Here is a 27,138-nt window from a genome sequence, read left to right on the forward strand (position 1 = left end):
CTATCCACAGTGATCACACATTCCAAACCAAAAGGAAAGCCTGGTAGCAAAGTGTTAAGCAGTTTTCAGATGTCAGAAACACTTATCGTGCCTAGATCAGGAATAAAAGACCAAAGACATTTTTTTGAGGAAGAAGCTACCCAGGAGTTTCTACCACCAACCCCCATGTTGCTTCTGCAAAACTTGTTTCTAAAACCAGATTATATCTCGGTGCACCCTGATCTTACAGGGCAGAGGAAACAAAGCAGTTTTCTAAAACCTCCCCTGCCTTTCCTGTCTCAGGTCCATGCATCCAGCTGCTCAGCCAAGCACTTTGATCTTAACTCCTTTCTCCTACATCCCACATCTGGTCCTCAGAAAATCCTAAGGGCTTCACCTTCAAGACACATCTGGAATCAACCATGTTTCACCACCTCCATGGCTTCCTCTTAAAGGAAGCAACCATCAACTGTCACCTAGAATCATTCACTGGCCTAGCTTGAATCACTGATTCCAGTCCTGAAATCACCTCCTTATCTCCTAATCAGATCTGGAACTGAAGTCCAAATTCCTATGTGTGGCTTACAGAGTCCACTAGTACCAGGGCCCTCCTCTCCTGCTCTCTTATGACTGGTACCCTTCGTCCCTCATTGGCCACACGCCTTTTTATTGTCATTCCTATATGGCCTATCCCCACAGGAGTACCCAAGACATTCTCAGAAGCTGCTGGTGCCCTACCCTCATCCCCTCTGATCTTTATTTTATTTATTTATTTATTTGTTTGTTTGTTTGTTTTTGGGGATTGAAACCAGGAGTACTTAACCATTGAGCTACATCCCCAGCCCTTTTTATTTTGAGACGGGTTCTCACTAAGTTGATTAGGGCCTCACTAAATTCCTGAGGCTGGTCTCAATCCTCCTACTTCAGCCTCCCAAGGAGGAGTATGTGACCATACCTGGCTCATCCCCTCTGATCTTAATTCTGGGCATGCTAGCTCAACTTCCAAATACCAGGACTTACACCTCTTCACCTGAGAGTGTTGTGCTGCCTTACTGTGACTGGTCACAAGTGCTAGGAATTAACACTAGCTAGAAGCAGCCCTCAACCAATGGCTGATGCTGCTAGGTCAGGAGCTGGCAGACAACAGCCCAAATCTAGCCATGGATGTTATTTGTTGTTTTTAATATTCTTTTAGTTACACATGGACACAATATCTTTATGTGGTGCTGAAGACTGAACCCAGTGCCTCTCTCACATGTGCAAGGCAAGCACTCTGCCACTGAGCCACAACCCCAGCCCACGGCTGTTGTTTGTTTGTTTGTTTATTTTTCATGCTGAGGATTGAACCCAGGGCCTTGTGCATACTAAGTATGAACTCAACCACTGAGCTACACCCCCAAGCCATGGCCTGTTTTTGTGTAGTCTGTGAGCTGATAATAGTTTTCACATTTTCAAAGGGTTATATAAATCAAAAACAAAAACCAAAGAATAGGTACAGAGACTATAATAGGTGATCTGCAGAGCCTAAAATACTTACTACCTGACCCTTTCTAGTTTGCAGAGCCCTGGCTAGACAGTAACTTCCCACTCAGGTGGGGAGCACTGAGATGTCCACAGCCACTGCATCCCCAGCAGCACACCCGGCTGCTCACGGCAGTAGCTCGCTGGGTGAGGCATGAGGCACCCTCCCTGCCATCTCATTTCCCAACCACCTCCCTGTGAGTGCAGTTTCACCCTGTATGTAAGCTTCCGGAACAGCCCCGCATGTGATCCAAAGAGACCATAATAATCGTGAAGGAGAGGCGGACAGAGAGGGGAAAGAGTTAAGAAGCAGAGGCCACCACAACTGAGATGTCTGCCACAACTGACAGTACCGTTCTCCTGCAAAGAAAAAGGAGTGGGAGAGAGGCCAAGTCTGTTCTCAAGCACCTGCAAGGTTCCAGCCTTCAGGAGGCTTTGCATGCCCTTGCTATGATTCCAAGCTCCTCTCCAAGCTGAAACCCACCATGTCTCACCATGAGTATCCTTCTCTGACCTGCACAGGGCTAGGCAGGGGAGGGCCAGCTAGTCTGGCACCCTCTTCTTTCACACTATGGTACACCTCCCACTCACCACAACAGGTCCAGAGCAACAGCACCCTCAGCCTTGCTGGGCCTCCCCTTGGGTCCCAGTGGCCCTAACCTCTAGGAAATGTAAACAGACAGTTCTTGCCACAATGCCCATTTGCTACCAGTTTCATCAGATTTTCCCAGAGGAAAGTAGCAGGTGCTGCACCCAGGGACCAAGCAGGAAGAGCAGCTAACAGCAGCTCATGCACAAGGCTCAGCACTGAGGTCATCTGAAGAACTGTCCTCAGCTCTCAGTTACTGAACCCTACAGCCACAAAAGCTCAGAGGGGAAAGCCACACCCTCGGTGCTATTTGAGAGGGGTGTCACTCCTGTGTACACCTGCCCCCTCACTCCCAGGAGTCTTCTGCTTGAGGGAGGGCATAATCCTAAGCTGTCACTAGTCATCATCCCCTCTAGCCCTGCTCTGTTCATTTCTGGGGTGACCCAGGGGTGGTGAATAGGGGTGAGCAAAAGTAATATTAGAGCTCAGGTGCTGCTGGATCCAAAGAGAGATATTAGGTGCAGTGGTCCTTTGGATTCAAGCCGAACAAATCTTTCAACCCAGGAGGACTAAAAAGCAACTAAATGGAACTTGAATATCTAACTGAACTACTAAACACTGTCTATCACCCACACTGTTTCCTCTGGGCACCTGAGACTCTGGAAAAAGACAGAGCCACTCTGGGCAGAAAGGTTTCCCAGGGCAGAAGGTGACAGAGAGACTTGTATGCTGGGTACAGCATCTCTGGTCTCCTGACCAGAAGATTCTAATAATTTATCATCTGCTATCATCAGTAAAAAGGCGAGAAGATGCTGCTTATTCTTCCTGCAGGGCTTGGCTCAAATGTTCTCAACTTCGCCCTCTGTACTGAGGCTAGGTAGCATCTGCTGTGCACACTATCCAACCAATGACCCTGGGCTGAGATGGGAGGGGTTGTTTTTGGTTTTGTTCTTTTGCATTGGGGACTGAACCCAAGGCTTGATATGTCAGGCAAGTGTTTCACTGAGCTATATTTCCAGACTAACATGGTGGGTTTTGAAGGGAAAGACTATGTCTCTGCACCGAATCTGGCCACCTTTAGGTAAAACCTTCTTTGTGCTCTCTCTTCAGCTTCTGTTGAAGAAGCCACTCTACTTAAAAGGCCTCTGTTCTGGGATGGGTTGTGGCTCAGTGGTAGAGCACTTGCCTCATACGTGTGAAGCACTGGATCAAATTCTCAGCATGGCATTTAGATAAATGAATAAAATTAAAAACTAAAAAATATACATATTAAAAAAAAAAAAAAAACTTTGTTTTCTGCCTAGGCAGAGCCCTCCTGCCCTGTTTCTGGCAACTACAGCTGGGACCCTTTTCTCGGGCCTTTTGTTCAAGGGGCAAACTCCTTACAATGAAAGGTACCAGCACCAGTACCCCTCAAAGTTCACTTCCCCGGGTGAAGTGGAGACAGGATGCATTTGGATCAGCCACAAGGATCTGCAAGCTATGGCACTTACTACTTCCTAGCTCTAGGAAGCAAATCTCATCTTTTAGAGAACTAGGGGAAAACACTCATCTCCAAGGATATGGAAGACTAAATGAAGTACCTGCCACGTGTGACGGCGCCTGATGACCCACAGAGCTGGTGGTCAATAAAGGCTGATCTTCCTTCCTTCCCATGAGCTCAAGCCTGAGCCTCACCCTCTCTCTCAGGATGGGGGTTCAGCCAGCTGCTAAGTAGAAGGTGGGCATCTGTCCAACTCAGGTGCAGTTGCATTGTACTGGTAGTTAAACAGTGTCATTACTGCATCTGCCTACTCCCCAACCTTTCATCCCATTCTTTTTTTTTTCAGAGGTAAGCAGGGGTACCAGGGGTGCTTTATCATTGAGCTATATCCCCAGCCCCTTTTCACTTTTTACTTTGAGGCAGGGTCTCACTAAGTTGCTGAGGATCTCACTAAATTCTGAGACTAGTTTGGAACTTGTGATCCTCCTGCCTCAGCCTCCCCAGTTGCTGGGATTACAGACATGTGCCATGGTGCACCCAGGCCCCTATCCCATTCTAATTCAACCCAAGTGGGGGAAGTGTCCCCCATACTTGAGACCTTGGCAATCTCATGGAGTTTGCATAGCAGAGGCCCTCATGCTGTATATCCAAGGACAGTCTATTTTGAGATATTCATGAGATATCAAATTACTCATTCAAAGACAAGACCCAATAGCACCCAACAGCTGCAACACACATGCTACATCATTGCCAGGAAGCTGCCTGGTCCCAGTCACTACACTAGGTATCCAGAAGACAAATGGCAAAGAAGAAACATCCTTCCCTTTTCCTGTAGTTAGGGCTGTCTTTGGAAAAAAGAATAACAACTACCTCTTCAACTTAACCTCCTTCAACAGAAGGCAATATGAGTGACAACAACCACGAGTATTGCTACAAACTGCTTCAGAAATTAGAATAAAAGAGGAAACACTTGGACTGGGGATTTAGCCAAGTAATACAGCATTTGCCTAACATATGCAAAGCTCAGGGTTCAATCCCCAACACCGCAAAAAAAGAGAAAAGGAAATGCTTTAGCTGAGTAATGTGGCAGAAGGTCAGAGAAGTTTTTCAAGAAAGATGAGTCATAGTATTTCCTGGTGTGGGAACTTGTCAGAAGCAAATTTTGGGGCCCATCCCAGACCTAATGAAATCAGAAACTCTGGAGTAAGGCTGAGCAATCTGTGTTTAATGTGTCCTCCAAGTGACTCTGATGCTAGCTCAGGTTTGGAAACCACCTTAGCCATAGGCCAGCCCTAGAAAATATGACTTTGAAAGTTTGAGAGAGGTGTCAATTAACTCAGGAAAAAAAATAAAAATGGGGTTGCCAGAGTACTCCTAATTCATCACTTACAGTATGTCACAACAAGTATTTTATTCTGTACAACACAATTTAGCAAAGTTTAAACTCCAATACAAATACACTGAGCCAGTGAGGAGAGGCAGGGAGATGAGTACCATGGGTGCCTGGATTTGAACCCAAGTTTCCCAACTCGCTAAGTTTCTGAGACTGGCCTTCAATTATCAGCTGTGTGGACAAGACAAATCTCTACACTACCAACCCCCTCTGTTAAATGGAAGTATAAGTGAACCATTTCATAAGTTTACCCTGAGGCCAGGTAAGATCTTTATTATATACTTGAAGCACTGACCTGTCACCCAGTAGTGCATGCTCCACGAATGATGCTTCCCGTTTTCCTGCTAATGAGAGGAGAACTGGGATCATTTACAACAAGACTGAACTGGAGGCTTTGTCCTGAGTCTCCTTCCAGCACAGCACTGACAACACCTACAAGCTAGATACACAATGATCTGGAAACCAGGGTTTTTTCCAGAAGAAACAACAATAAGGTGGGCTCTTTACAAGGCCGTCAATATTCTAGAAGAAAGGGTCATTAGGGATCTTCTTACATCAAGCCCCTTCTTTTACAACCCTACTAGCCAGTCTTCAGGCTTCTAGGAGGCCCTGAGAAAGACAGGCTGGTACCAATGGCACCTACAGCTCTCATTACAGTCCTTGGCAACACAGCAGGCCCCACACATCAGCAAGAGGTCAGAAGGAAGCCAGTCATGGTGGTGCATGCCTGTAATCCCAGCAACTCCAGAGGCTGAAGCAGAAGGATTGCAAGTTCAAAGACAACCTCAGCAACTTAGCAAGGCCCTGCCTCTAAATAAAATATAAAAAGGTCTGGGGATATGGCTCAATGGTTAAGCACCCGTAGGTTCAATCCCCAATACCAAAGAAAGAAGAAAAAGAAAATGACTAAAGAGCAGAGAAGGAAGTCTCTGGAGTTAGCCAGCAAGAGGGTATCCAAGGAACTGCTCAAATGGATTTGGCCTTATACTTGAAGGCTCCTGTTTTTAACCAGGTACTAAAAGGAAACTGCAACTGTTAAGAAGGAAAATTAGAGGATCATGCTTTTAAATTATTTCAGAGTTTCTTATAAATATCTAAACTTTTTTTTCTTTTTTGGGGGGGATGGTCCTGGGGATTGAACCCAGAGGCACTCTACCACTGAGCTACATTCTGGCCCTCTTTATTTTGAGATAGGATTTTGCTAAGTTTCTGAGACTGGCCTTCAATTTGTGATCCTTCTGCCTTGTCTCCTGAGTAGCTGGGATTATAATCATGTGCCACTGTGCCCAGCTGAACATTATTTTGAGATAGAGTGACATGAACAAATCTGGCAAATCACCAAGTCAGGGCCAACCTGAACTTTTTTATTTTATTGGCTAAACACCCCAGGACTAGAGCTCTCCACTCAGCAGCTATAATAAGCTCAAGTACCCACTGCATAAAAAGGCGCTGGGGATGTAGCTCAGTGGTAAAGTGCTTGTTGGGCAAGCACAAGGCCCTGGATTCAATATTCAATCCCCAGTACTGCAAACAAACAAAAAAAAAAAAAAAAAAAGAAGTGTTGTGCCCACTGCATAAAAATCCCAGAGTTCAAGGGCTGCATAGCAGTTAAGGTCCAGAAAACTACTGTCCCAAGACACTGGCCCACTAAATCCAGGGCAGCCCAGAAACATACCAGCAGGCTAAGATGCAGAGTCCTGTGAAAAGGATAATAGGGATGGGGTAGGATGCACAGAGCAGCCCATGGTTGTAGAAGGCCTGAGATATCTTCTCACGCAGCCTTTCAGTCAGGGTCATCCTCAGCTGAAGTCACCTTGCTGCCATCCCGGAAAGTGACCATGGATCAGCCTGGCAGACGCTGGAAACCACTGACAATGCAAACCATCTGCAGAAACCTGGGGAGAAGGGAGAAAAGCCAATTAACAAAGAGTACATGGCTCTGCACACCAGGGCTGCCAAGGGTAGGTAGCAGTTATGTGGCTGGGGAATGGTCTCAAGATGCCCATATAAAAGGTCTGGAGACTCGGGTCCCAATACACACACACACACACACACACACACACACACACACAGTAATCTCTTGAACATCTCTGAGCATTAATTAGTATAACCCAAGAAGCCAAAGAACTTCCCCTCTAAATTCTGCTTATAAACTCTGTTCTTCTCTTTTTTATATATATTCATTTTTTAGTTATAGGTAGGCACAATATCTTTATTTTATTATTATGTGGTGCTGAGGATTGAACCCAGTGCCTCATGCATGCTAGGCGAGTACTCTACCACTTAGCTCCAGCCCCAGCCCTGTTCTTCTCTTTTAGCTATTTCTAAAAGGCCACTCCCAAGAGGGCATTTTTTACATGTGGCACAGAAAAGCACACCTGGGTAACAGATATCACCTTCAGCTGCTCTCTGCCAAATGGGCATTTGGCACATCTTCCCCTGCTCCTCTGTGCACAGGCCAGCTTGAGAAAAATACTCGGAAAAAAACCTTTGCAACAGGATGCCACCTCCCCACAAAAAAACACATTCTTAACACAAATGACAATTACTGATAAAGAATGTTCAATAAAAACATCCAAAAGCTTGAGTAAGAGTTACCAGACTACATGCAATCTGTAATAGCATTAGGTGCAGCCTCTGCAGGATCCTAGTCCTGTAGCTGTTCCTGGATGCAGGGAGGACAGAGGCCTCTCCTGCTCCTACCTGCCCAGTAGCTGTGCCCTTTTATGAGAAATACAAACCTTCTGTGGCTCAGGGGAACCCACTCCCTCCACAGTATTTGGCCATCAGGCAAGGGGCCCCTCCCAGCTCAAGTTCTTAGCTGGGCCTCTCTCACTGGACTTTGACTTCTGAACATAAAGGAGGAGGAACTGGGTATTGGTGATGCTTATTCATCCCCAAAGATGTTCCTGCACCCAAGATCCCCAGGCTGTTTTGGCTCTAGTCCTTTCTGAAGACTGGCTCATCAACTTTTCTTTCCAGTCTGTATGCCATCCCATATCCTCTTTTTTCATGTATTAGCCAAAGTTCATTTCTGTTGCTTGCAAACAAAGACCCTTAAACAACAACAACAACAAAAAAAAAAAAAAAATCAAATAGAAAACTCTAGTAGAAGGCCCAAGAACTTAGAATGCTCTTCCTGAGCTCTCCAATGGAATTCATGTTTAAATCCACTTCTCCATTCCATGTCACCATTTCTTTGGTCTGTGCTCTAGGGAACCTGTCCAGACATGTGTCTTGGCTTGATTAGGATCCCTGGTAAAAACCCAGGCTAAAAGGATGACTCCTCAAAAGTGTCAAGACCAGAAATGAGAAGGAGTCATACCACAACTAATGCACAAACTAAAAGGAATGGTTGTCACTCTTTCCACCTTCCTGGAAGCACCAGCCTTAAGTGTATGTGCAATTTCCAGGCCAGGAACTTTCTAAGGAAATACTAAGAACTCTGTGGGCCCATTCAGTAGGCAATGGATACAGAAGGCAGCAGGTAAGAGTTGCTGGTCTGAGCAGCAAAGGTGCTTAACAGCTCCATCATTCACGCGGCTCACCCACACATGAAGGCCAAAGAAATCTCAAGCACCCACTATTGTGCTCCACACCCAGCACACAGAAAGCAACTGAGGAAGCAACTAGCTGCTTCTGCCCAGGAAACCCTCCCGTCTGCCCGTAAGGAGGTGTGCAGCTACAGAAAGACTCTGGGGTTTCCTAAAGACAGGCAGCCACAAGCCAGCTGCAGTTTCAAACTTTGGTCCTTGAGAAGCCCCACACCTCTTCCTTTAAATGTTTCCCAAGATTAGGCACTCCAGGAAATCTTACTGCCCCAAACCCCTTCCCAGGCCTTCTTGCACACACATCAGCAACAAAGAGAGGGGAGCCTACCTGTAGTTCAGCTGTTACACTTAGAACTATTAATATGAGGTAAAAGCTATCTAATTCACTTTCACCCTGTAGCCAATACAAATCTTTCTAACGTCCACTGATCTTTACTACTTACATTAATTATTAATAATTTCCACAACACCTGGAAAAAAAGAAATCTAAATTCTAGTTCATTACACAGCCCATCTACCTGAACCTAGCAAGAAGAGACTTTACTCACCTCTATTCCACAGCATAAATTTTAATGCAAAGCTACTCCAAAGCAAAATTTACCCAACCTGAGCCAAAAATATGTTCTTACATTGCCCCACATTTACAGGTTGCTTCAGATCAGAATCTATAACTCTGCTTCCCAAATCTAAAGACAGTCTTGCCCTGGAGGCCTGAATGGACAATATTACATAAACTCATAAGTAATACTGCCTTTGTGGAAGACCCCGCTGTAAGCAAAAACAAGCACTGAGGCAGGAGGATCACGAGTTGAAACCAGCCTCAGCAACTTAGTAAGCCTCTGTCTCAAAGTAAAAAATGAAAGGACTGGGGATGCGATTCAGTGGTAAAACTACCATGGGTTCAATGCCCAGCACCACAAGGAAAAAAGAAAATTTAAAGAGGATAAGATCATCAAAAAGTGACAGCCAGGCCCAGACTGGGGATACATAGCCCAGTGGTAGAGTGTGTGCTTAGCATTTGCAAGGAATGCCCTGAGTTTGATATCTAGCAAACAAACAATTAATAAAAAAGAATTCCCTCTGTGCTCTTGGGACCAGTCCCTCTTGTATCCATTGCCTATTAAAGAATTCCTCTCTCCCCCAGCACCAATGTCACTGCTGCCTCTACTAATACAGAACTGCATAGCAACCAGGGCAAGAGAAAGTAGGAAAAGACAAAGCAAATAATAGAGATGAAATTTCTTCCTCTACTCCCACTCCTGATCTGTGGGATCCCCTTTCCTGTACCTCAGATTGGAAAGAGAAGGCTCCAGGTTTGGGCTGCCTTTGAGTCCACCCAGGATGGAACATATCATATGGGGTGGAGAGTGGGGGACGGGAAGCTTACTACAGTTCAGTGATACTTCGAGTTCTAGTTTCCTTCCCCAATCCATCTGCTACCATTTATCTTTTGGGGGGGTTCATATACCTATCCATGCATTCTATCCATGAATTCTATCTGTACTCTTTCAGAAGAAATGGTAGAGTATGCTTACTCCACCTTGATCAGAATCAGAATCCTTTTTTTTTTTTTTTTTTTGTGTGTGTGTGTGTGTGTTATGTGTGTGATGCTGGAGATTGAACCCAAAACCTTGTGCCCGTGCAAGGTAATCACTCTACCAATTGAGCTATATCCCCAGCCCAGAATCCTTACCTTTTTTTTACATAAAAATCTTCAAAATTTTTAGGATTCTTTGCCATTAAAGAAACTTTCCACAATGTGGCTGTCAGTATCTCTTTTTTTTTTTTTTTCAATCACATCATCATTTCATTGTGAGAAGCAGGTTGTACTTTACTGTCTACACAGGGCACATATTACTTTTGTCTTTTTAAAATTTTTTTGAGGTGCTAAGGATGGAACCCAGTGTCTTGAGCATGCTAAGCAAGTGTTACACCACTGAGATACATTCCCAGTCCATCTACTACTTTTAAATAAAGTAGAAAAAATAAAGACTACAGGCAAAAAGTACACATAAAGAGAACAGAAGAAAATGTTGTTAGTGGTTGCTGGTCTTCATGTGGTATGATTACATAAAGAAATTTTTTCATTAATTTTCTATACTTTTACATTTTTTACTATGAGTACTGATTTTTTAATTTCAGATAAACTTTTAAAATTTAAAATGTCACAGAAAGGCATACATCCTATAAACCTACAGCTCCATGAATTGCCACAAAGTAAATAGCCATGTATCCTAAATATCCTCCACATCAAAAAACACAGTATTACCCCTGAAGCCCTCTTTATGAGCCCCAATACTGATACTCCAATTATGAAAGTAACCAATATACACCTTTATAATAGTATTGGAATACATTTCTGATTTAAGTTATTGTGTGGATCTTGTCTTGCCACCTTCCAAGCCTCATAGATCCCTTCTTATCCTTCAATCCACCTGTCTCAGAGGTCAGAGTGGACACAGATTCTTTTTTTATTTTCCTCTGTGTGTATGTGTTAGTGTTACTGGGGAATGAACCCAGGGGTGCTCTACCACTGAGCTACATCCCCCACTGTTTTTATTTTTTGAGAAAGGGTCTTGCTAAATTGCCCAGTCTGGCCTTGAATTTGGGATCTTCCCATCCCAGTCCCCTGAGTAGCTGTGATTAGTCATGCGCCACTGTACCCTGATTCCATCAATGTCCTGGGCCAGATACCCTCTGTACTTAGTACAAAGCCCAAATGCCTGCCCCTGCTCCAAGGGCTCTGTACAACCTGCTCTGGTCCTCCCCATCTTCACCTTGTGACACCTCCATGTCCCCTGCTATCTTCCAATGCCTCGTGTGTGCCAGCCTTATTTCCACCTCAAGGCCCTGGCACATATTGTTCCCTTCTCTATTCCCTCTTCTCTTTATTGGCTGGCTCCTTTCCACCCTTCAGGTCTCACGTGAAATGTCACTCTACAAAAAGACCTCCCCTGACAATGTTACCAGTAGTTCCCTTTACCGTAGGCACAGAGCCTATTTCTTCTCTTTCAGAGCATTAAGAACTCTAATTCTATGAGTGGTTTGTTCCCTGGTTTATTATCTGTCCTCTGTCAAGACTATCAACAAATTCCCTGCTCATGATTGTACATCAGGGCGAAGAAAAAACTTGCTGAATAAGTAATGAGCAAACCAACCAACCAGAGTCAGATACAGATTATCAGGACAGCGCTCATCACACACCTTCCTCTCAGCTTCTGAGAGGTGTTCTCCGAGAAGGTCAGATAATAATCCCCTTTCTCTGAATAAAGTCTTTTATTTATTTATTTATTTATTTTTATTTTTTTAAACTTTTTTAGTTGAACATCCTTGTTTTACTTACTTATTTATTCATTTTATGTGGTGAGGAGGATTGAACCCAATGCCTCACAGATGCAAGGCAAGCACTACCACTGAGCCACAACCTCAGCCCCCATAAAGTCTTTTAAATAAGGAGCGCTTCATCTATCCTGTTCTTCACAACTGTCCCGATTATAAACCGCCTCCTTTCTTTCATCCTTCCCTCTTCCAAGGTGATTTTTGGAGTGTGGTTCCCCAAACCAGCAGCAACAACAAGTAGAAGCTTATGAGAAATGCAAATTATTGAGCTGAACATGTAGCTCAGTGATAGAGTGCTTGCCCATCATGCAGAAGGCCCTGCATTCATTCCCCAGTACCAAAATAAGGGGGTGGGGGATTATTGGGCCTACCTACCTTAAACCCGAGGGACTGACAAGTCTGGCATGAGGCCCAGCAATCTGTGTTTTAACATGTCCTCTGAGAACCACTGCCTTACCAAATCCAGAATCCAAGAGTTGCCAAATTAAGTCAACCCTATGGTGCCCACATCTTTAATATATCCTAAACTCGACTAATGGCAAGCAGGGCAGGATCCCCATAACCTTTAGCCAGTGCGATTCTAAGAAGTCTCCTGTGTGACTTGGCTACCTGCATCTGCACCTCACCTCTGGTTCATCTTCCAATACTGCTAGTAGGGACAGCTGCCAAAAATAAACACTTGCTTGTGTCAGTCACCCTTTGCACAAAGGCCTTTAATGGTTCTCTAGTGACTTCAAGGGCACATTTGTTTGTTATACAGGTCCCCTCAAAATGTACTGAAAATTCTTTCCAGCTTTCTTCATTTATCAAATAAAAATAACTTGCATTTATATACCATGTGCTAGGCTCTGGGCTAAGACTTTTGACTACACATCTCTATACATCTTTAAAAAATAAATAAATAAATAGGTACTTCTGAAAGGGGTTTGTAACAAAGATTCTGAGTCTCAAAGGAAACACCCGTGAATTCACTGACATCCAAAAAGCACTCAGGAACAACTGCAACACCTGAGCAACAGGCCCTTTGCCAATGCCCTTGTAAAATGAGGGAAAAGCACAAGCAGAGGGAACATTGGCATGAAACCGCAACTCCACCCTGCCTCCACCTCTAGTCCAGCCCCTAGTCCAATCCTCTATAAATGTTAACACCCTACACCAAGGGGTGGCTGTCTCTCCCTCTGGAGACAGCACACATTCTCCCTTAAACATGTTATCTACTTTCCCAAATATTCCTGTCTATGCCTTTGAATGGCACATGCTGAAATTCTTCTACAACACAAATGCCAAGAACCCCGCTGATCTGAGTCAAGTTCCCTCTTCTCTATGGGAACCCCTCAGACCCTTCCTTGGAGACATGACACTTCTAGAGCTGAGGTACATGCCTGTAATCCCAGATACTCAGGAAATACTTGAAAATAAATAAATGCCAATATATAACCAACTGAGAACCAAAAAAAAAAATTATGACAAAACCATCCTAAGTAAAAAAGATAGCTGCAACTCATATCACTAACAAGATGCTGGTTTCCTCATAAATAAAGACATTTTTACAAAATCAATTGAAAAAATACCAGTGCTCAAAGGAAACTGGTCAAAGGATATGAACAGCTTTTTCACTAAAAATAAAATATAAATATAAATAAATGGTCCTTCAATCTTATTGCAACCAGATAGATATAAATTAAAACTCCCACTGGGATAATATGAGCATTCATTCTTCTACTCTTTCAACCTTTCTGCAGGTTGAACTGAAAGGTATGAGGGTATGAGGATGTATGAAATCTATACAGAGAAACTATTTTTCACCTGTCAAATTGTTAAGATCAAACTGTGGTATCACAGTGTGGGTAAGGGTGTGGATAAAGAGGCACTGTCATATGCTACTTAGGAACATACGTGAATAAAACTGCTGTGGAGGTTTATTTGGTAAGAGCTATCAAAATTACAAAAGCACCTTTTCATCAACCCAGCTCTCCTGCCTCTGATAACTGATGGGCAGAAGCACTTGGCTATGGATGGACTGATGCCACAGGAAGTCACTCATGCCAACACAAGTTACAACTGGCTATAGTTCCATCAGCAGAGCTCTAGCTAAATAAATTTAGGTACATCCTGACAATGGAATATTATTCAGTTGTAAAAGAAAATGAAGAAGTTCTTGTGCATTTTTGTTTTGGCTTTTTGGTGCTGAGGATAGAACCCAGGACCTTGTGCATCTAGGCAAGTGCTCTATCACGAACTCTCTGCCCAGCCCAGCTCAGCTCTCAGGTACTGACAATGGACAATCACAAAGAAATATTCAGGGGGCTGGGATTGTGACTCAGTGTTAGAGTGCTTGCCTAACTCTTCACCAGGCACTGGGTTGGATCCTCAGCACCACATAAATGTAAAATAAAGATATTGTGTCCACCTAAAACTAAAAAATAAATATTTAAAAAAGAAGAAATATTCAGGGGAAAAAAGGGGGGCATACAGTGTGCTACTTTCAAGTTAAAAAAAAAAAAGAAAAGCATTCTCTGAGTATTTGTATATGCACAAAACGTCCCTGAATGGACACCTGAGAATAGATAACAGCCACCTCTGGGGAAAGATCTGGTAGCCAGCAACAAGATGGAAGGCAAACTTTCCCTTGTATACTCTATTGCCCCCTTTCAATTTTGTGTCATGTGAATGAATTCCTGTATTAAAAAGTTAATTTTTTTTTTTTTTTTTAAAGATGAGCAAGCAGAAGGAACTTGAAAAAAAAAAATGAGGAAAACTTTGCTGTAAAAAGCAGCAGCCGTCTTGGAGCTTCTGCAGCTGTATTTCATCACACACTGTTCTTGTGGACTCTCTGGCCTGCCCTTACTGATTGTAGTCCCCCTCAGGAAAAGGTCACAGCTGAATCACCTTGTGTTCCCTAGAGCACCCAGGGCCTGCCTGAAGCAGGGTGGAAAGTCACTGCGGGTCCATTCACTATGCTAAACTAGTCCACTGGTGCAAACAATTCCTCTCTTCAGGGAAGCTTTTCTGAAAGTTGTTTTGCAAAGTGGACCAATGCTCAGGGCAGGAAACTTTGCTTCTCTAAGAATCAAAATTAGCCACATAAGCTGGAAGAATTTTCAGAAGATTAACTTAACAGTACCAAAAAAAGAAAGGAATTTCAGTTAATGAATGAAAGCTGATTTCAAACAGTTCGAAGCACAAACCCATACAAGAGGATGACTATTGCCACATTTTAGAATAATGGTTGGGATGGTACAGAAACATCCAGATTGAATGAAGTCTTAATTACGTTTACTGGTTGTCATGGCTGCAATAATAAATAACCATGCACATAATGCCAACTCCCTTCACAAATGAACAACAAATATATTAAAGATTTTTTTCCTCAATGCCAGTGACCTACAGTTTTACTCCATCTTGACCTAGTCAGGAAAGACTTAACAAAAAGATAACCGATTGCTGATAGGAATGTGAGCAAAGAATCCATCTTAAAGCTAGAAATAATCCAGCAGCCCATGGGGAGTGGCCATTATGAGTCTCATTACACAGGATAAGACCTATGGCCCAGGGAGTCGGTGCCTTCAGCCTTGGCCCCAACAGGTGCTAGCAGGAGCAAGGCCAGGACCAGCCTCCCGCTGCCAGCCACACATGTTGAAGGCTCCTTGCCTGACTTCCTATCAGGAGTGTGCTCTGCTGGAAGATACCAAGGCTCTTGATAATTTTCACAATCTTATCCCAAAAATGGAAGGTTTGATGAATCGGTTTTATTGCTACTTCAAGAGCTCTTAATAGAAATGCTGCATGGAAGATGGTTCCAGAGTGCAGAGAGCTGTCTATGAGGGAAGTGTGGCACAGAAGAGAGCCAGGAAATGAGATTCACCCAGGCTCTTTTATTTGGGGACAGAGTCTGGAAACCTTCAGAGCTCTCCCCAGCATACCAACTGCAGACTTCACTGATCCCTTCCAACAACTCTCCTGAGGCCACTCCACAGCCACCTGCCATCAAGGGTCTCCTGTCCCCATATCTCCCACACTGTTCATCACTGGGCCCAGACCAGGCCCCAAGACTCATTCCACACTCTTGAAGGCAAAGGGCTTAAACACCTTCTAAGCATTGTGGTCCCTGTCAAGTCACACAGTGTGAAGCCTCACAGATAAACTGAAATCACATTTACATGATACTCATTGCCAAATATTTGGTTTTTCTAAAAAATGAAGTTTTTATTTCTGCCTCAAATTGCAACGCCTGCTAAAGTTTCAAATGCTTTCTTTTTTTCTTTCTTTTTTTTTTTATGATTGTGGATTGAACTCCGGGGCACTCGATCACTGAGCCACATCCCAGCCCTATTTTGTATTTTTTAGAGACGGGGTCTCGCTGAGTTGCTTAGTGCCTCGCTTTTACTGAGGTGGCTTTGAGCTCACGATTCTACTGTCTCAGGATCCCAAGCCGCTGGAATTATAGGCATGCAAATGCTTTTTTTTCCTTATCCATAGTCTGATATTAAATAACATTTTCCACCTATGGAAACTTATGGATTATGATATGCTCTGGGACTACAAAATTCTCCCAAATGTTCAATCACTTCCCAGACTATAAAGTGCCAACTTTCAGACAGGTAGTAGGCAAAAGGGACTAGGAAGTTACAGAATTTCAGAGATGAGAGAGATGAGATCACATCGCACAAAATCCTGTTTTATAGATAAAGAAACTGAGGCTTAGGGAGATTATGCCATACAACCCAGGTCACAGTGTGTGACAATGGTTGGCACTGGTTCCAACTCCTAGCCAAGGAACACTCCTCATGGTGAACAGCAGTGGAGTGTGCCTGTAAGCCCAGTAGCTCAGGAGGGGATCTCAAGTTCGAGGTCGGCCCCAGAAACTTAGTGAGACTGTGTCTCAAAATTTTAAAAATTCAAAAAGGGCTGTGGTAGAGCTCTCCTGGATTTACTCTCCAGTACCAAAAAAGAAAAGAAAGTTGATTGCACAATACCTCTCCAAAAAATACTTCACTTTAACCAATATGAGCAGTCTACCATTCATATTTAAAGGTTTATCTTACTATAATCAGTGACAAAGTGATGTACCTTTGTGCAGTAAATACACACACATATACATATAAAAACAGAAAATTACAATTTTAACCATTTTTAAGTGTACAGTTCAGCAGCATTAGGTACAACCCCATTGTTGTGCACCCATCACTACCATACATCTTTTCCATTTTCCCAAACTGTATCTTTTGCCTTAACTGAAAGTTTAACTTTGTATCTTAACAAGAAATTTACTATGTAACTTGTCAAAGTTTTTCCTGTTAAACAGTATCTGGCAACCTCTGCCCCCTAGGCTACTGAGAACACAAGGAAGCCTCCATCCTTTCAATCTAAGAGCTGCAAAACCACTTAGTGAACTGAGTTGGGACTCTCAGGATCAAACACCAACACAGGCAGCCACTGAAAGGGCTGAGAGTATCCCAAAACCGTGCACCATGCTACCTCCTAGCCTTCAATTTCATCATGTCCCCCTGTGTGCTCCTTTCTTCTTAGCCTCCTTTGCTGCCTCCTTAGAGACTGTTCCTGGCTGGCTTCTTCATCTGCCCCTTCTCCCCAGAATTTCAAACCCAGTCTGCTGGCTCAAGTCTCCAACCCAGTCTGCTGGTTCAAGTCTCCTGTGTTTGCTGATGACTCTCAGACATGCATCTCAAGCTTCTCCCCAAGCACCTCCCTCAAACTCCCATTTCTACTTGACATCTCCACTCAGATGTCTAATAAACATCTCAACTCTAAAGTGAGATCGAAACAGAACTCTTGATTTCCCCAAAAAAAATCCTGTTGGTTTTTGTTTGTTTTGTTTTTTGGTATGGGGACTGAACCCAGAGAAGCTTAAACCCTGAGCCACATCACTAGCCCATTTTTATATATAATTTTGAGACAGGGTCTAAGTTGCTAAGGCTGGTTTTGAACTCCCAATACTTTGGCCTCAGCCTCCCAAGCCACTAGTATCACAGGCATGCCTGGCCAAAATCCTGTTCTTTTCTCAGTCATCTCAGTTAATTATACTGCTAGCCACCCTATTTATTGCTCAGGCCAAAGTTTAAGAAGCAACCCAGAAAGGAGCCCACATCTGAATCTGCTGCTTATAACAAATACACCTCCCAGCTAGATTCCAATCAGATCACATATCATCAGCTCCCGGCTTCTCCCTCATGCGCCATGGGGGACAGGAGTACCAGCCTCCATACATCTTCTAAAGCACAAATCACTGATGTCACTACTCTGCTTAAAACACTCCCATGTTGACCATTACACTTAAAGTAAAATCCAAGCTTACTACAAGGCTACAATCCCTACAAAATCTGGGCCCTATCTACTTCTCAGACCTTCCCTCCTCCAACCTCCTCCAGACTCTGACAGTGGGAAGGACTGTCAAGCTTGAGTCCTACTTCTGGGTTTCTGTACTGCCTACTCTTCTGGGAAAGTTGTCCCCAGATCTTTACATAATGCCACCATCTCACCTCTCATCTCAGAAAGACCTGTCCCAACTCAAACTAAAACACCTCCCTCCACCCTGCCAGTCTAACTCTACCCTACTTAAAACCACAGCAAACACCCACAGTGTGCAGCCCCTGAGCTAAGTGCTTTTGCCAACTTTCTGCTTTCCACAGCAACACTTTCCACTGAAATTTTCTTTATTTATTCTGTGTATCACCCCATTCCCCTATGACATAAGCTTATTGAAAGCAGGGACTCAGACAGCCCTGTTCAGTGCTGAATTTCCAGGATTTTCAATAGTATCTAGCACATAAGGGGAACTGAGTTTTATAAAAAGTAGATAGTAAAAATTCATCTCAGATGACAAAGACTTATTCCCAGAATGCAAAGAGAGTTCAACAAACAAGTATCAATTAATGTAATATATGAGATTAACAAAATGAGAGAAGAAAACACAATGATCATTTCAATTGGTGCAGAAAAAGCATCTGAGGGCTTGGGATGTGACTCAGTAGTACAGAGCTTGCCTGGCATGCCTGAGGCCCTGGGTTCAATCCCCAGCATTAGGGGGAAAAAAAAAAAAACCCAATAAATTATCTTAGCTGGGCATGGTGGCCTACATCTGTAATCCCAGTGATTCAAGAGGCTGGCTTTGTACTCTGGATCCTCCTGCCTCAGCCTCCTAAACCACTAGGATTACAGGCATGCATCAACATGCCCAGCCCTCAACACCCCCTTCTTTTTATTAATATATTTTTTAGTTGTTGATGGACCTTTATTTTATTCATTTATTTATATGCAGTGCTGAGGATTGAACCCAGTGCCTCACACATGCTAGGCAAAGAGCTCTATCACTGAGCCACAACGCCAGCCCTCAACACCCTTTCTTGATAAAAACACTAAATAGGAATAGAAGAAAAATCTCCACATGATAAAGGCCATATATAAAAGATTTACAGCTAACATCACATTCAATGGTAGAAGATCAAAAACAAAATAAGTATGACCATTTTTGCCACTTTTATTTAATACTGTATTGAAAATTCTAGCCAGCTGTGCATAGAGCCATAACCTATAATGCTATCAACTCGAGAGATGAAGGCAAGAAGACTGCCAGCCTGGGGAACTTAGTGAGACTCTGTCTCAAAATAAAATATAAAAAGGGTTAGGATGCTGGGGCGGTGGCACACACCTATAAACCCAGAAGCTCGGGAAGCTGAGGAAGGAGGATTTGGGGTTCAAAGGCAGCCTCAGAAACGTATCAAGGCCCTAAGTAACACAGTAAGACCCTGTCTCAAAATAAAATATAAAAAAGGGCTGAGGATGTCACTCAGTGGTTAAGCATCCCTGGGTTCATTCCCCAGTACTGGAGGAAAAAAATTTTTCTAGTCAAAGCACAGAGTCAAGCACCTTCTCCCATTCTAATCTCCCCCTTTTCGTAGACATCAAAATTGGAAAGGAAGCAAAATTATTTGTTTCAGATGACATACTTCTATATGTAGAAAACCCTAAAAATTACACACAGCTACAAAATTAATGCATCAGTTGCAGGAACAAAATGAATATACAAAAGACAGATGCATTTCCATACATTAACAATGAATACCTAAAAAGAAAATTAAGAAAACATTACATTCACAATAGTATCAAAGAGAAAAAATAGAGGCTGGGACGTGGCTCAAGTGGTAGCGTGCTCGCCTAGCATGCGTGAGGCACTGGGTTCGATTCTCAGCACCACGTAAAAATAAAATATTGTGTCCACCTAAAATAAATAAAAAAAAATATTTTAAAAAAGAAAAAATAGAAACAAATTTAACAGGGGAGGGACAAAGATAAAGTGAAAGTACAAAACATTGCTGAAAGAAACTAGAGACATAAGTGGAAAGAATGCCTATATTCATGAATTCGAAGAATATACTTAAAGCAACACACCACCCAGCGCAACTTACAGGTTTAATGTAACTGTTTTGAACATACCAACAAAATTTTTTGCAGAAACAGAGAAGCCCATTCTAAAACTCACATGGAATCTCAAGGGACCCTGAAGACTCAAAACAATGTTGAAAATGAGGAACTAAATTGAAGGACTTATACTTCCTGATTTCAAAACTTACTACTAAGCAACAGTAATCAAAACAGTGAAACGGGCATAAGGACAGGCATATAGACCAGTGAAACAGAACAGACAACCCAGAAATAAACCCTCACAATTATGATTAATTGATTTTCAACAAAGGGAGCAAGGCCATTTGATGGGGAGAAAAGACAGTCTTTTCAACAAACTGTAATAGAATTAGCTGGACAGTCACATGCAAAAGATTAAGATTGGACCCTTACTCTTTATACCCTGTTATATCATACACAAAAATTAACCCAAGCCTGGCACAGTGGCACACACCTGTAATCCCAGTGGCTTGGGAGGCTGAGGCAGGAGGATAGTGAGTTCAAAGCCAGCCTCAGTAATGACAAGGCACTAGGCAACTCAATGAGACCTTGTCTCTAAAAAAAATACAAAATGAGGCTGGGGATGTGGCTCAGTGGGTAAAGCATCCCTGGGTTCAATCCCAGATACAACAAAAAAAAAAATAGATATAAACCAGTAGAATTGATAATACAGATAATCCCAGCAACATGGGAGGCTGGAGCAGGATTGTAAATTATAGGCCAGCCTGGGTAATTTTATTTTTGTTTGTTTATTTATTTATTTATTTTGTGTGGTGCTGGGGATTGAACCCAGGGCCTTGTGCATGCGAGGCAAGTCCTCTATCAACTGAGCTATATCCCCAGCCCACAGCCTGGATAATTAGAGACCGTCTTAAAATAAAATTTTAAAAAAGACCTGGGGGCACAGCTCAGTAGTAAAGTGATTGCCTAGAATTGGAGAGGCTCTGGGTTTGATCTCCAATACCACAAAAAAGATAGATAAATAAATACTTGAACCTCTTGAGAAATTTAGAAATATGAGATTAAGGGGGGAAATGGAAATACTTTTATAATTGAGAATGTAATCTTTTTTGGAGGGTTACTGGCGATATACCAGGGGCACTTTACCATTGGAGCCATGCCCCCAGTCCTTTTTATTTTATTTTTTATATTTATTTTTTAGTTGAAGTTGGAAACAATACCTTTGTTTTATTTATTTATTTTTATGTGTGCTGAGGATCGAACCCAGGGCATCACACACACTAGGCAAGCTCTCTACAGCTGAGCCACAAACCAGCTCCTCCAGAGCCCTTTTTAAAAATTTTATTTTGAGACAGGGTCTCACTAAGTTGCTAAGGGTTTCATGTATTGGCTGAGGCGGGCCTTGAATTTGCAATCCTCCTGTCTCAGCCTTCCAAGTCACTGGGATTACAAGCATGTGCCATAGCATCCACAAGAATACAATATTAATTATGACATCATCTAAAAGTAATAAGAAAATGGGCTAAAAACAAAAGTCAATAATGCATTGGCAAGCCAACACTATGAAACTGACTGATGCAGATGGGCTTCAGCAGGAAGCACAGGTGAGCCCCAGGGTTGTGCTGGAGTTAATTTAGGTGCTTTTCTATGAAACTCTCAAAGCTGTACCCAGGTCAGCAGCAGCAGCTTTGAGAGTTTAATTTGTTTGGAATTCAAATTTCCAGACATACCTCTGACCCAGAGAATGGGCAACTCTAAGGGTGGGGTTAAAACAAACCATGCAGGTGACTTTGATTCATGCTGAAGTTTAAAAACCAATGGTAGGAAGTAATAATGTCTCCCAAAGGTAAAAACACTTTCTCTAGTTAGGAAAACACTTCTTTCTCAAAACTCACTGTTATAATTATTCAATCTCCAAAACACAAATTATTCCATTCAACTGTGAAAAGATAAACTGGAAGAAGATAAAGATTTCTTAAAATTAGGTAGAATTCAAAGCTGTTCATTTTGAGACAATGTATCAATCATTGCAGTGACACTGAAGAAAAATGAAGTCTGATTGTAAAAAATGATAAAGAATCGATGTATTTGGAATTTCAATCTTTAGATTTGAAAATACTCTAGATCGAGAAGGGACCAAATAGAATTATTACAACTGCAATATTTATGTGAACTGATTTAGTCGCTTTGGTCTCCAACTTAAATTAACATTTAAAATAGAAATTTAGGGCTCGGGATGTGGCTCAAGTAGTAGCACGCTTGCCTGGCATGCGTGAGGCACTGGGTTCGATCCTCAGCACATTAAAAATACACAAATAAAGATAAAATAAAATAAAATAGGAGTTCAACAAAGGGGAATAAAGGGAAGGGAAGAAGAATGGGAATAGAAAAGACAGAATAAATCAGACATAACTTCCCTATGTTTATATGTGAATACACCACCAGTGAAACTCCACATCATGTACAACCAAAAGAATGGAAAGTTATACTCCATGTACATATGTCAAAATGCATGTTGCTCTCTTGTATAACTAAAAAGAACAAATTAAAAAAAATAAGAGTTCAACAAAATGTTAACTTCTAGTCTTGTCTACAGGGCCATATCAATTACCACAGTTTCAAATTTAAGACTGGTGCTAAATTTGAGACATAGACTATTGAAATATCAGATCTTCTTCACATTTGTGATTGCAATTTTTAAAAAATAAGCTGTAATTGGTTATTTATATGAATACTCATCCTCTCTGATTATGTGGAATTACACTGAACTTCACTAGACTCCTGCTTAAGAATAACCAGTGAACACAATGCCTTGCATATTCTATACTTTCAGAAAATGCTAAGAATCAGTCAGGGTGGGCTTGCCTACCCATAATCTCAACTACTCAGGAAGCTAAGGCAGGAGGATCACAAGTTCAAGGCCAGCCTGGGCAATTTAGCAAGACCTTGTCTCAAAATAAAATTTAAGGGCTGGTGATGTGGCTCAAGCAGTAGTGTGCTTGCCTGGCATGCGTGCGGCCCAGGTTTGATCCTCAGCACCACATACCAACAAAGATGTTGTGTCCGCCAAGAACTAAAAAATAAATATTAAAAAAAATTCTCTCTCTTTAAAAAAAATAAAAATAAAAATAAAATTTAAAAAGGGCTGGGGATGTACCTCAGCGGTAGAGCACTTGTCTAGAATACACGAGGCCCTGGGTTTTTTTCTTTTCAAAAAAGAAAAAAAAAAAAAGGTAAATATCAAAGAAACCAGTAGTTCCCAAAAACAAAATTTCAAGTTGTGCGGGGCGAGGGCATATACCTGTCGTCCCAGATACTCAGGAGGCTGAGGCAAGAGAACTCTTCATCCCAGGAGTTCAAAGCAGCCTGAGCAACATGGTGAGACTCACCCTTCCCTGCCCCCTCCCCCCAAAAAATTAAGTACATGCCCTCAATATATATGTTTACATATAAATTATATACATGACTTACTGTGACAATATACTGTACATTATAAAATGCATAAAAAATTAAGTCTCAAATAAACACAAAGATCAGTTTAAATATTTTTCCCCCCCTAAAACCCAGGTAACTCTGATACTTGCATACACACCCTCTTTGGATCCCACTGCAAAGCTTATGTAAGACCCAGAAACCCTACAAGCATTCCCACTCAATGCCCCTAACAGCCCAAGTGGAAGCTGTCAAATCATGGGTTAAATTGCTGTCTTCAGCTGAGTTCTACCATGTCTAATTCAAGTGTGTGACACTGTCTTCCTCCCTCCACCCCAATACCTTCTTCCACTGCCTTTCATCTGCCAATGCAGCAAACAGAAGACTAAAGTCAGCAGGTCCAATAGCATGAAAACATGGAAGCTCTATTGTCAGACAGGGCCTGGTCCTGGGTACAGACCTAGGTCTAACTAGCCAGTGAGCCAGGGCCAGTCAGATAACTTCTCTAAAACTCATCCATAACAGAAAGGATAATAGTATCATCTCATTTGTTGATTATAAGGATTAAGTAAGATAAGATAACATTAAAGCACATAGAAGAGTGCCCAGAAAGCATAAGCACTCAACCCAGAAGTGTTAATTCAGGGGGCAGAAGGCATATGAATCTTGTTTCCTTTTTTTTTTTTTTTTTTGGTACTGGGGATTGAACACAGCTTGCTTTACCACTGAGCTACAACCCAAGCCCTTTATTTAATTATTTATTTATTTTTAAGACAGGGGCTTATTAAGTGACCCAATCTGTCTCTGTACTTAGCATCCCCCTGAGTAGTACACCTTGTTTCTTTAGCCAGTGCAGGAATATAACAAGTTACAAGGGCAGCAGCTCAAGTGGTAGAGTCCAGCACACCTGGTCTGAAGGCCTGATCCATCCTTTACAGCTGGGAATCCACTCCCAATGGGAGTAATGACACAAACTGTATACAGAGTACCTGCTCGCCAGTAAAACTAACATGGGTGGCCAGCAAATGGCCACCCATGGTGAGAGTAAATAAACAGCACCTGAACCTAAGTGCCTTTCCAGGGTTCCTGGGACACATTCATATGAATGGCTAGGCGCTGGAATCCCTAAAGTCTATCACCAATTCTAATAAATACATGTGTACCCGAAGTCCAGCAGGCACAGTTCCTCCCTAACAGGACAGTTAACTTATTCACATGCCCATCAGGCAAATCACAACCTTGATGCCTTTGTTATCTTGTCATAAACTAGGAGAAAAGTTTTACTCATCTCATGACAATAAACTAATTTGGAAGGGTCCTAAACTGGTGATTATCAAAGTACAGGGAAGCCTCCAGAGAGGGGCTGTTTTTGCCACAGTAGCAAAACAAGGTAGAGAGCATTCCAAACCCCAGATTAGTCCATAATAAATGAAAACTAATTCTTACCACTTCAACTTGTGAGCAAAACAATGAATATGGAGATAATATTTATACTTGTATTATGTTTTTTATATCATGTGGCCAGTGGGAATGCTGAAAATATGTAAAACATTTAAAATCTAAACTATATTAACACATGGTTAAAAAGATAACCAAATTCAAGGCCAGCTTCAGCAACTTAGCGAGACCCCGTCTCAAAATAATTAAGCATCACTTAGGAACACCTACAATGCATTCAGCACCAAGTAAGTACACCTGATCTCCACTCCTTACTAAAACCTTCAACCTTTAGCACAACACACTGAGATAGCAGCACACCAGTAAGAGCACTGCATAACCAAACTCCACAAAACCTTTGGTCAAATGAAAGAAACATACACAAGGATAACATCGCTAAAGAAACCTATGTTCACTTCACAAGAATTATTACCAAATCGCCAGAAAGAGTTTAGTGGCCCAGCTCTACCTGCCACCGCAGAAAGGGGTGTAGTAAGCGTCGGCACTAGGGGAGCCTGCCGGCACCAGGGATTCAATGTCCCTCCATCGCTTCCAGTTGCACAGCGCGCTGCGATGCACGCAGTCCACACCTAGGGCTCCCTGCAGCTGGCGCTGGCGTGACATTACAACCCTGCATATACTGGGGTGATACACCCACCTGGAAGTCAACAGAATCAACATCAGTGAGCAAAGTTGAGGGTGCAAGCTACACAGAGAACTAGAAATCGAACGAACCAGCAAACAGTAGTGCTGCCTCTCAGACCTGGAGAGAAAAACGGACAACACGCTTCCCTGTGCTCCGGAAACCCCCGCAGCCCTACAGCAGGCTCGGAGCAGATGATGCTGGGGCGGAGGTGCGGAGCCCAGCCAGACCTCGTAGGGCGGGACTAGGGGCTTCGGGGTCCTGGAGAACTGCCGGGCAGGGTCGGACGGCGGGCGCGGCGGGGGCGCGGAGCCCAACAGGGTGGTGTGAGGACGGGTGACCGAGACCGGCAGCCCCCGCGGGCTGCGGTCCGAGGCCCGCGCAGCTGCTGGACACTCCCCGGCGGCAGACGGAGGCCGGGCCCAAAGCCGGCAGGCGCCGCAGAGGCGCGCGGAGATACCTGTGGCCGAGGCAGCTCCCGACGACAGCGGCACGGCGTGCGCGCTCCCGGTCCGCGGTCCGGTGCGTGGCGCCCGCGCAACTCCCGCCCCTTCACCTCTCACCTCCCACCTTTCCCCTCCCGCCCACCGCCCTCCACACGTGCGCCCAGCGTCCTGCGCGTGCGCGGTGGCTTCGTCCGGTTCCTGCGCGGCCTCTGGCGGCCACCTGCCGCACAGCCCCAGGAAGCGCGAGTGCGCGAAGCTGTGCAGTGCGGCGGAGCGCTCGGGAGCCTTGATGGAGCAAAAGAACATGCCCAAGATGCTCGTGTTCTCTAGTGTACGACAGCAGAGCATTGAAGGCAGGGCGGGGGTGGTTCGGCGGTGGAGCGCTGGCCTTTCACGTTCCAGGGCCTGGGTTTCATTCTCAGCACTGAAGCGGGTAGGAGAGAAGCAGCTGAGATACTTTAGATGCAGGTGGTTGAACAGATGATCTACATAAAACGAATTCCCTAGTCTCTCTTTTTTTAAAATATATATATTTATTTTACTTGGTGCTGAGACTCGTACCCAGGGCTTCACACATGCTAGGCAAGTGCTCTACCACTGAGCCCCAACCCCAGCCCTCCCTAGTCTTTTAAAAGAATGTTTTAAGATGGGAACAGTGACGCACGCCTGTAATCCTAGTGGCTCTGGAGGCTGAGGCAGGAGGATCGCAAATTCAAGACCAGCTTCAGCAACTTAGAGATACCGTCTCAAAATAAATAAAGGGTTGGGGACGTAGCTCAGTAGGGAATCAATCCCCTGTACCAAGAAATAATGTTTTATTACTATTTACTGAAGTTCAAAGATATTATTGGATGACTGTTCAGAATAAGCTGTAGAGTATGATCCCATTTTTGTTAAACACAATGAAGGAGAAGAGCCTAAGGTGGTAGTGACTGTTGTCAGTGGT

At 43.3% G+C, this 27,138-nt stretch overlaps 1 protein-coding gene across 5 annotated transcripts in view; it reads right to left on the reverse strand.

Annotated features, from left to right (window-relative positions):
* The window catches only part of Scap (SREBF chaperone), a 53,396-nt gene extending 27,102 nt beyond the window's left edge, over positions 1-26,294 (reverse strand). For 2 of the 5 annotated variants that reach the window (XM_027932297.2, XM_071600572.1), the window contains exons 1-2: positions 26,207-26,294; positions 6,641-6,860 (exon numbers count right to left, since the gene is read on the reverse strand). In XM_027932297.2, the coding sequence (XP_027788098.1) occupies positions 6,641-6,762 (122 nt within the window). In that variant the 5' untranslated portion in view covers positions 6,763-6,860; positions 26,207-26,294. Of the gene's footprint in view, positions 1-6,640; positions 6,861-20,306; positions 20,326-25,838; positions 25,949-25,976; positions 26,138-26,206 lie in introns of those variants that run through there. The other 3 variants (XM_027932300.2, XM_027932296.2, XM_027932298.2) reach the window with 3 other exon arrangements.
* Positions 26,295-27,138: the final 844 nt, after the last annotated feature.

The sequence above is a fragment of the Marmota flaviventris genome, chromosome 1, assembly GCF_047511675.1.
Source record: "Marmota flaviventris isolate mMarFla1 chromosome 1, mMarFla1.hap1, whole genome shotgun sequence".
Taxonomy (NCBI): Eukaryota; Metazoa; Chordata; class Mammalia; order Rodentia; family Sciuridae; genus Marmota; species Marmota flaviventris.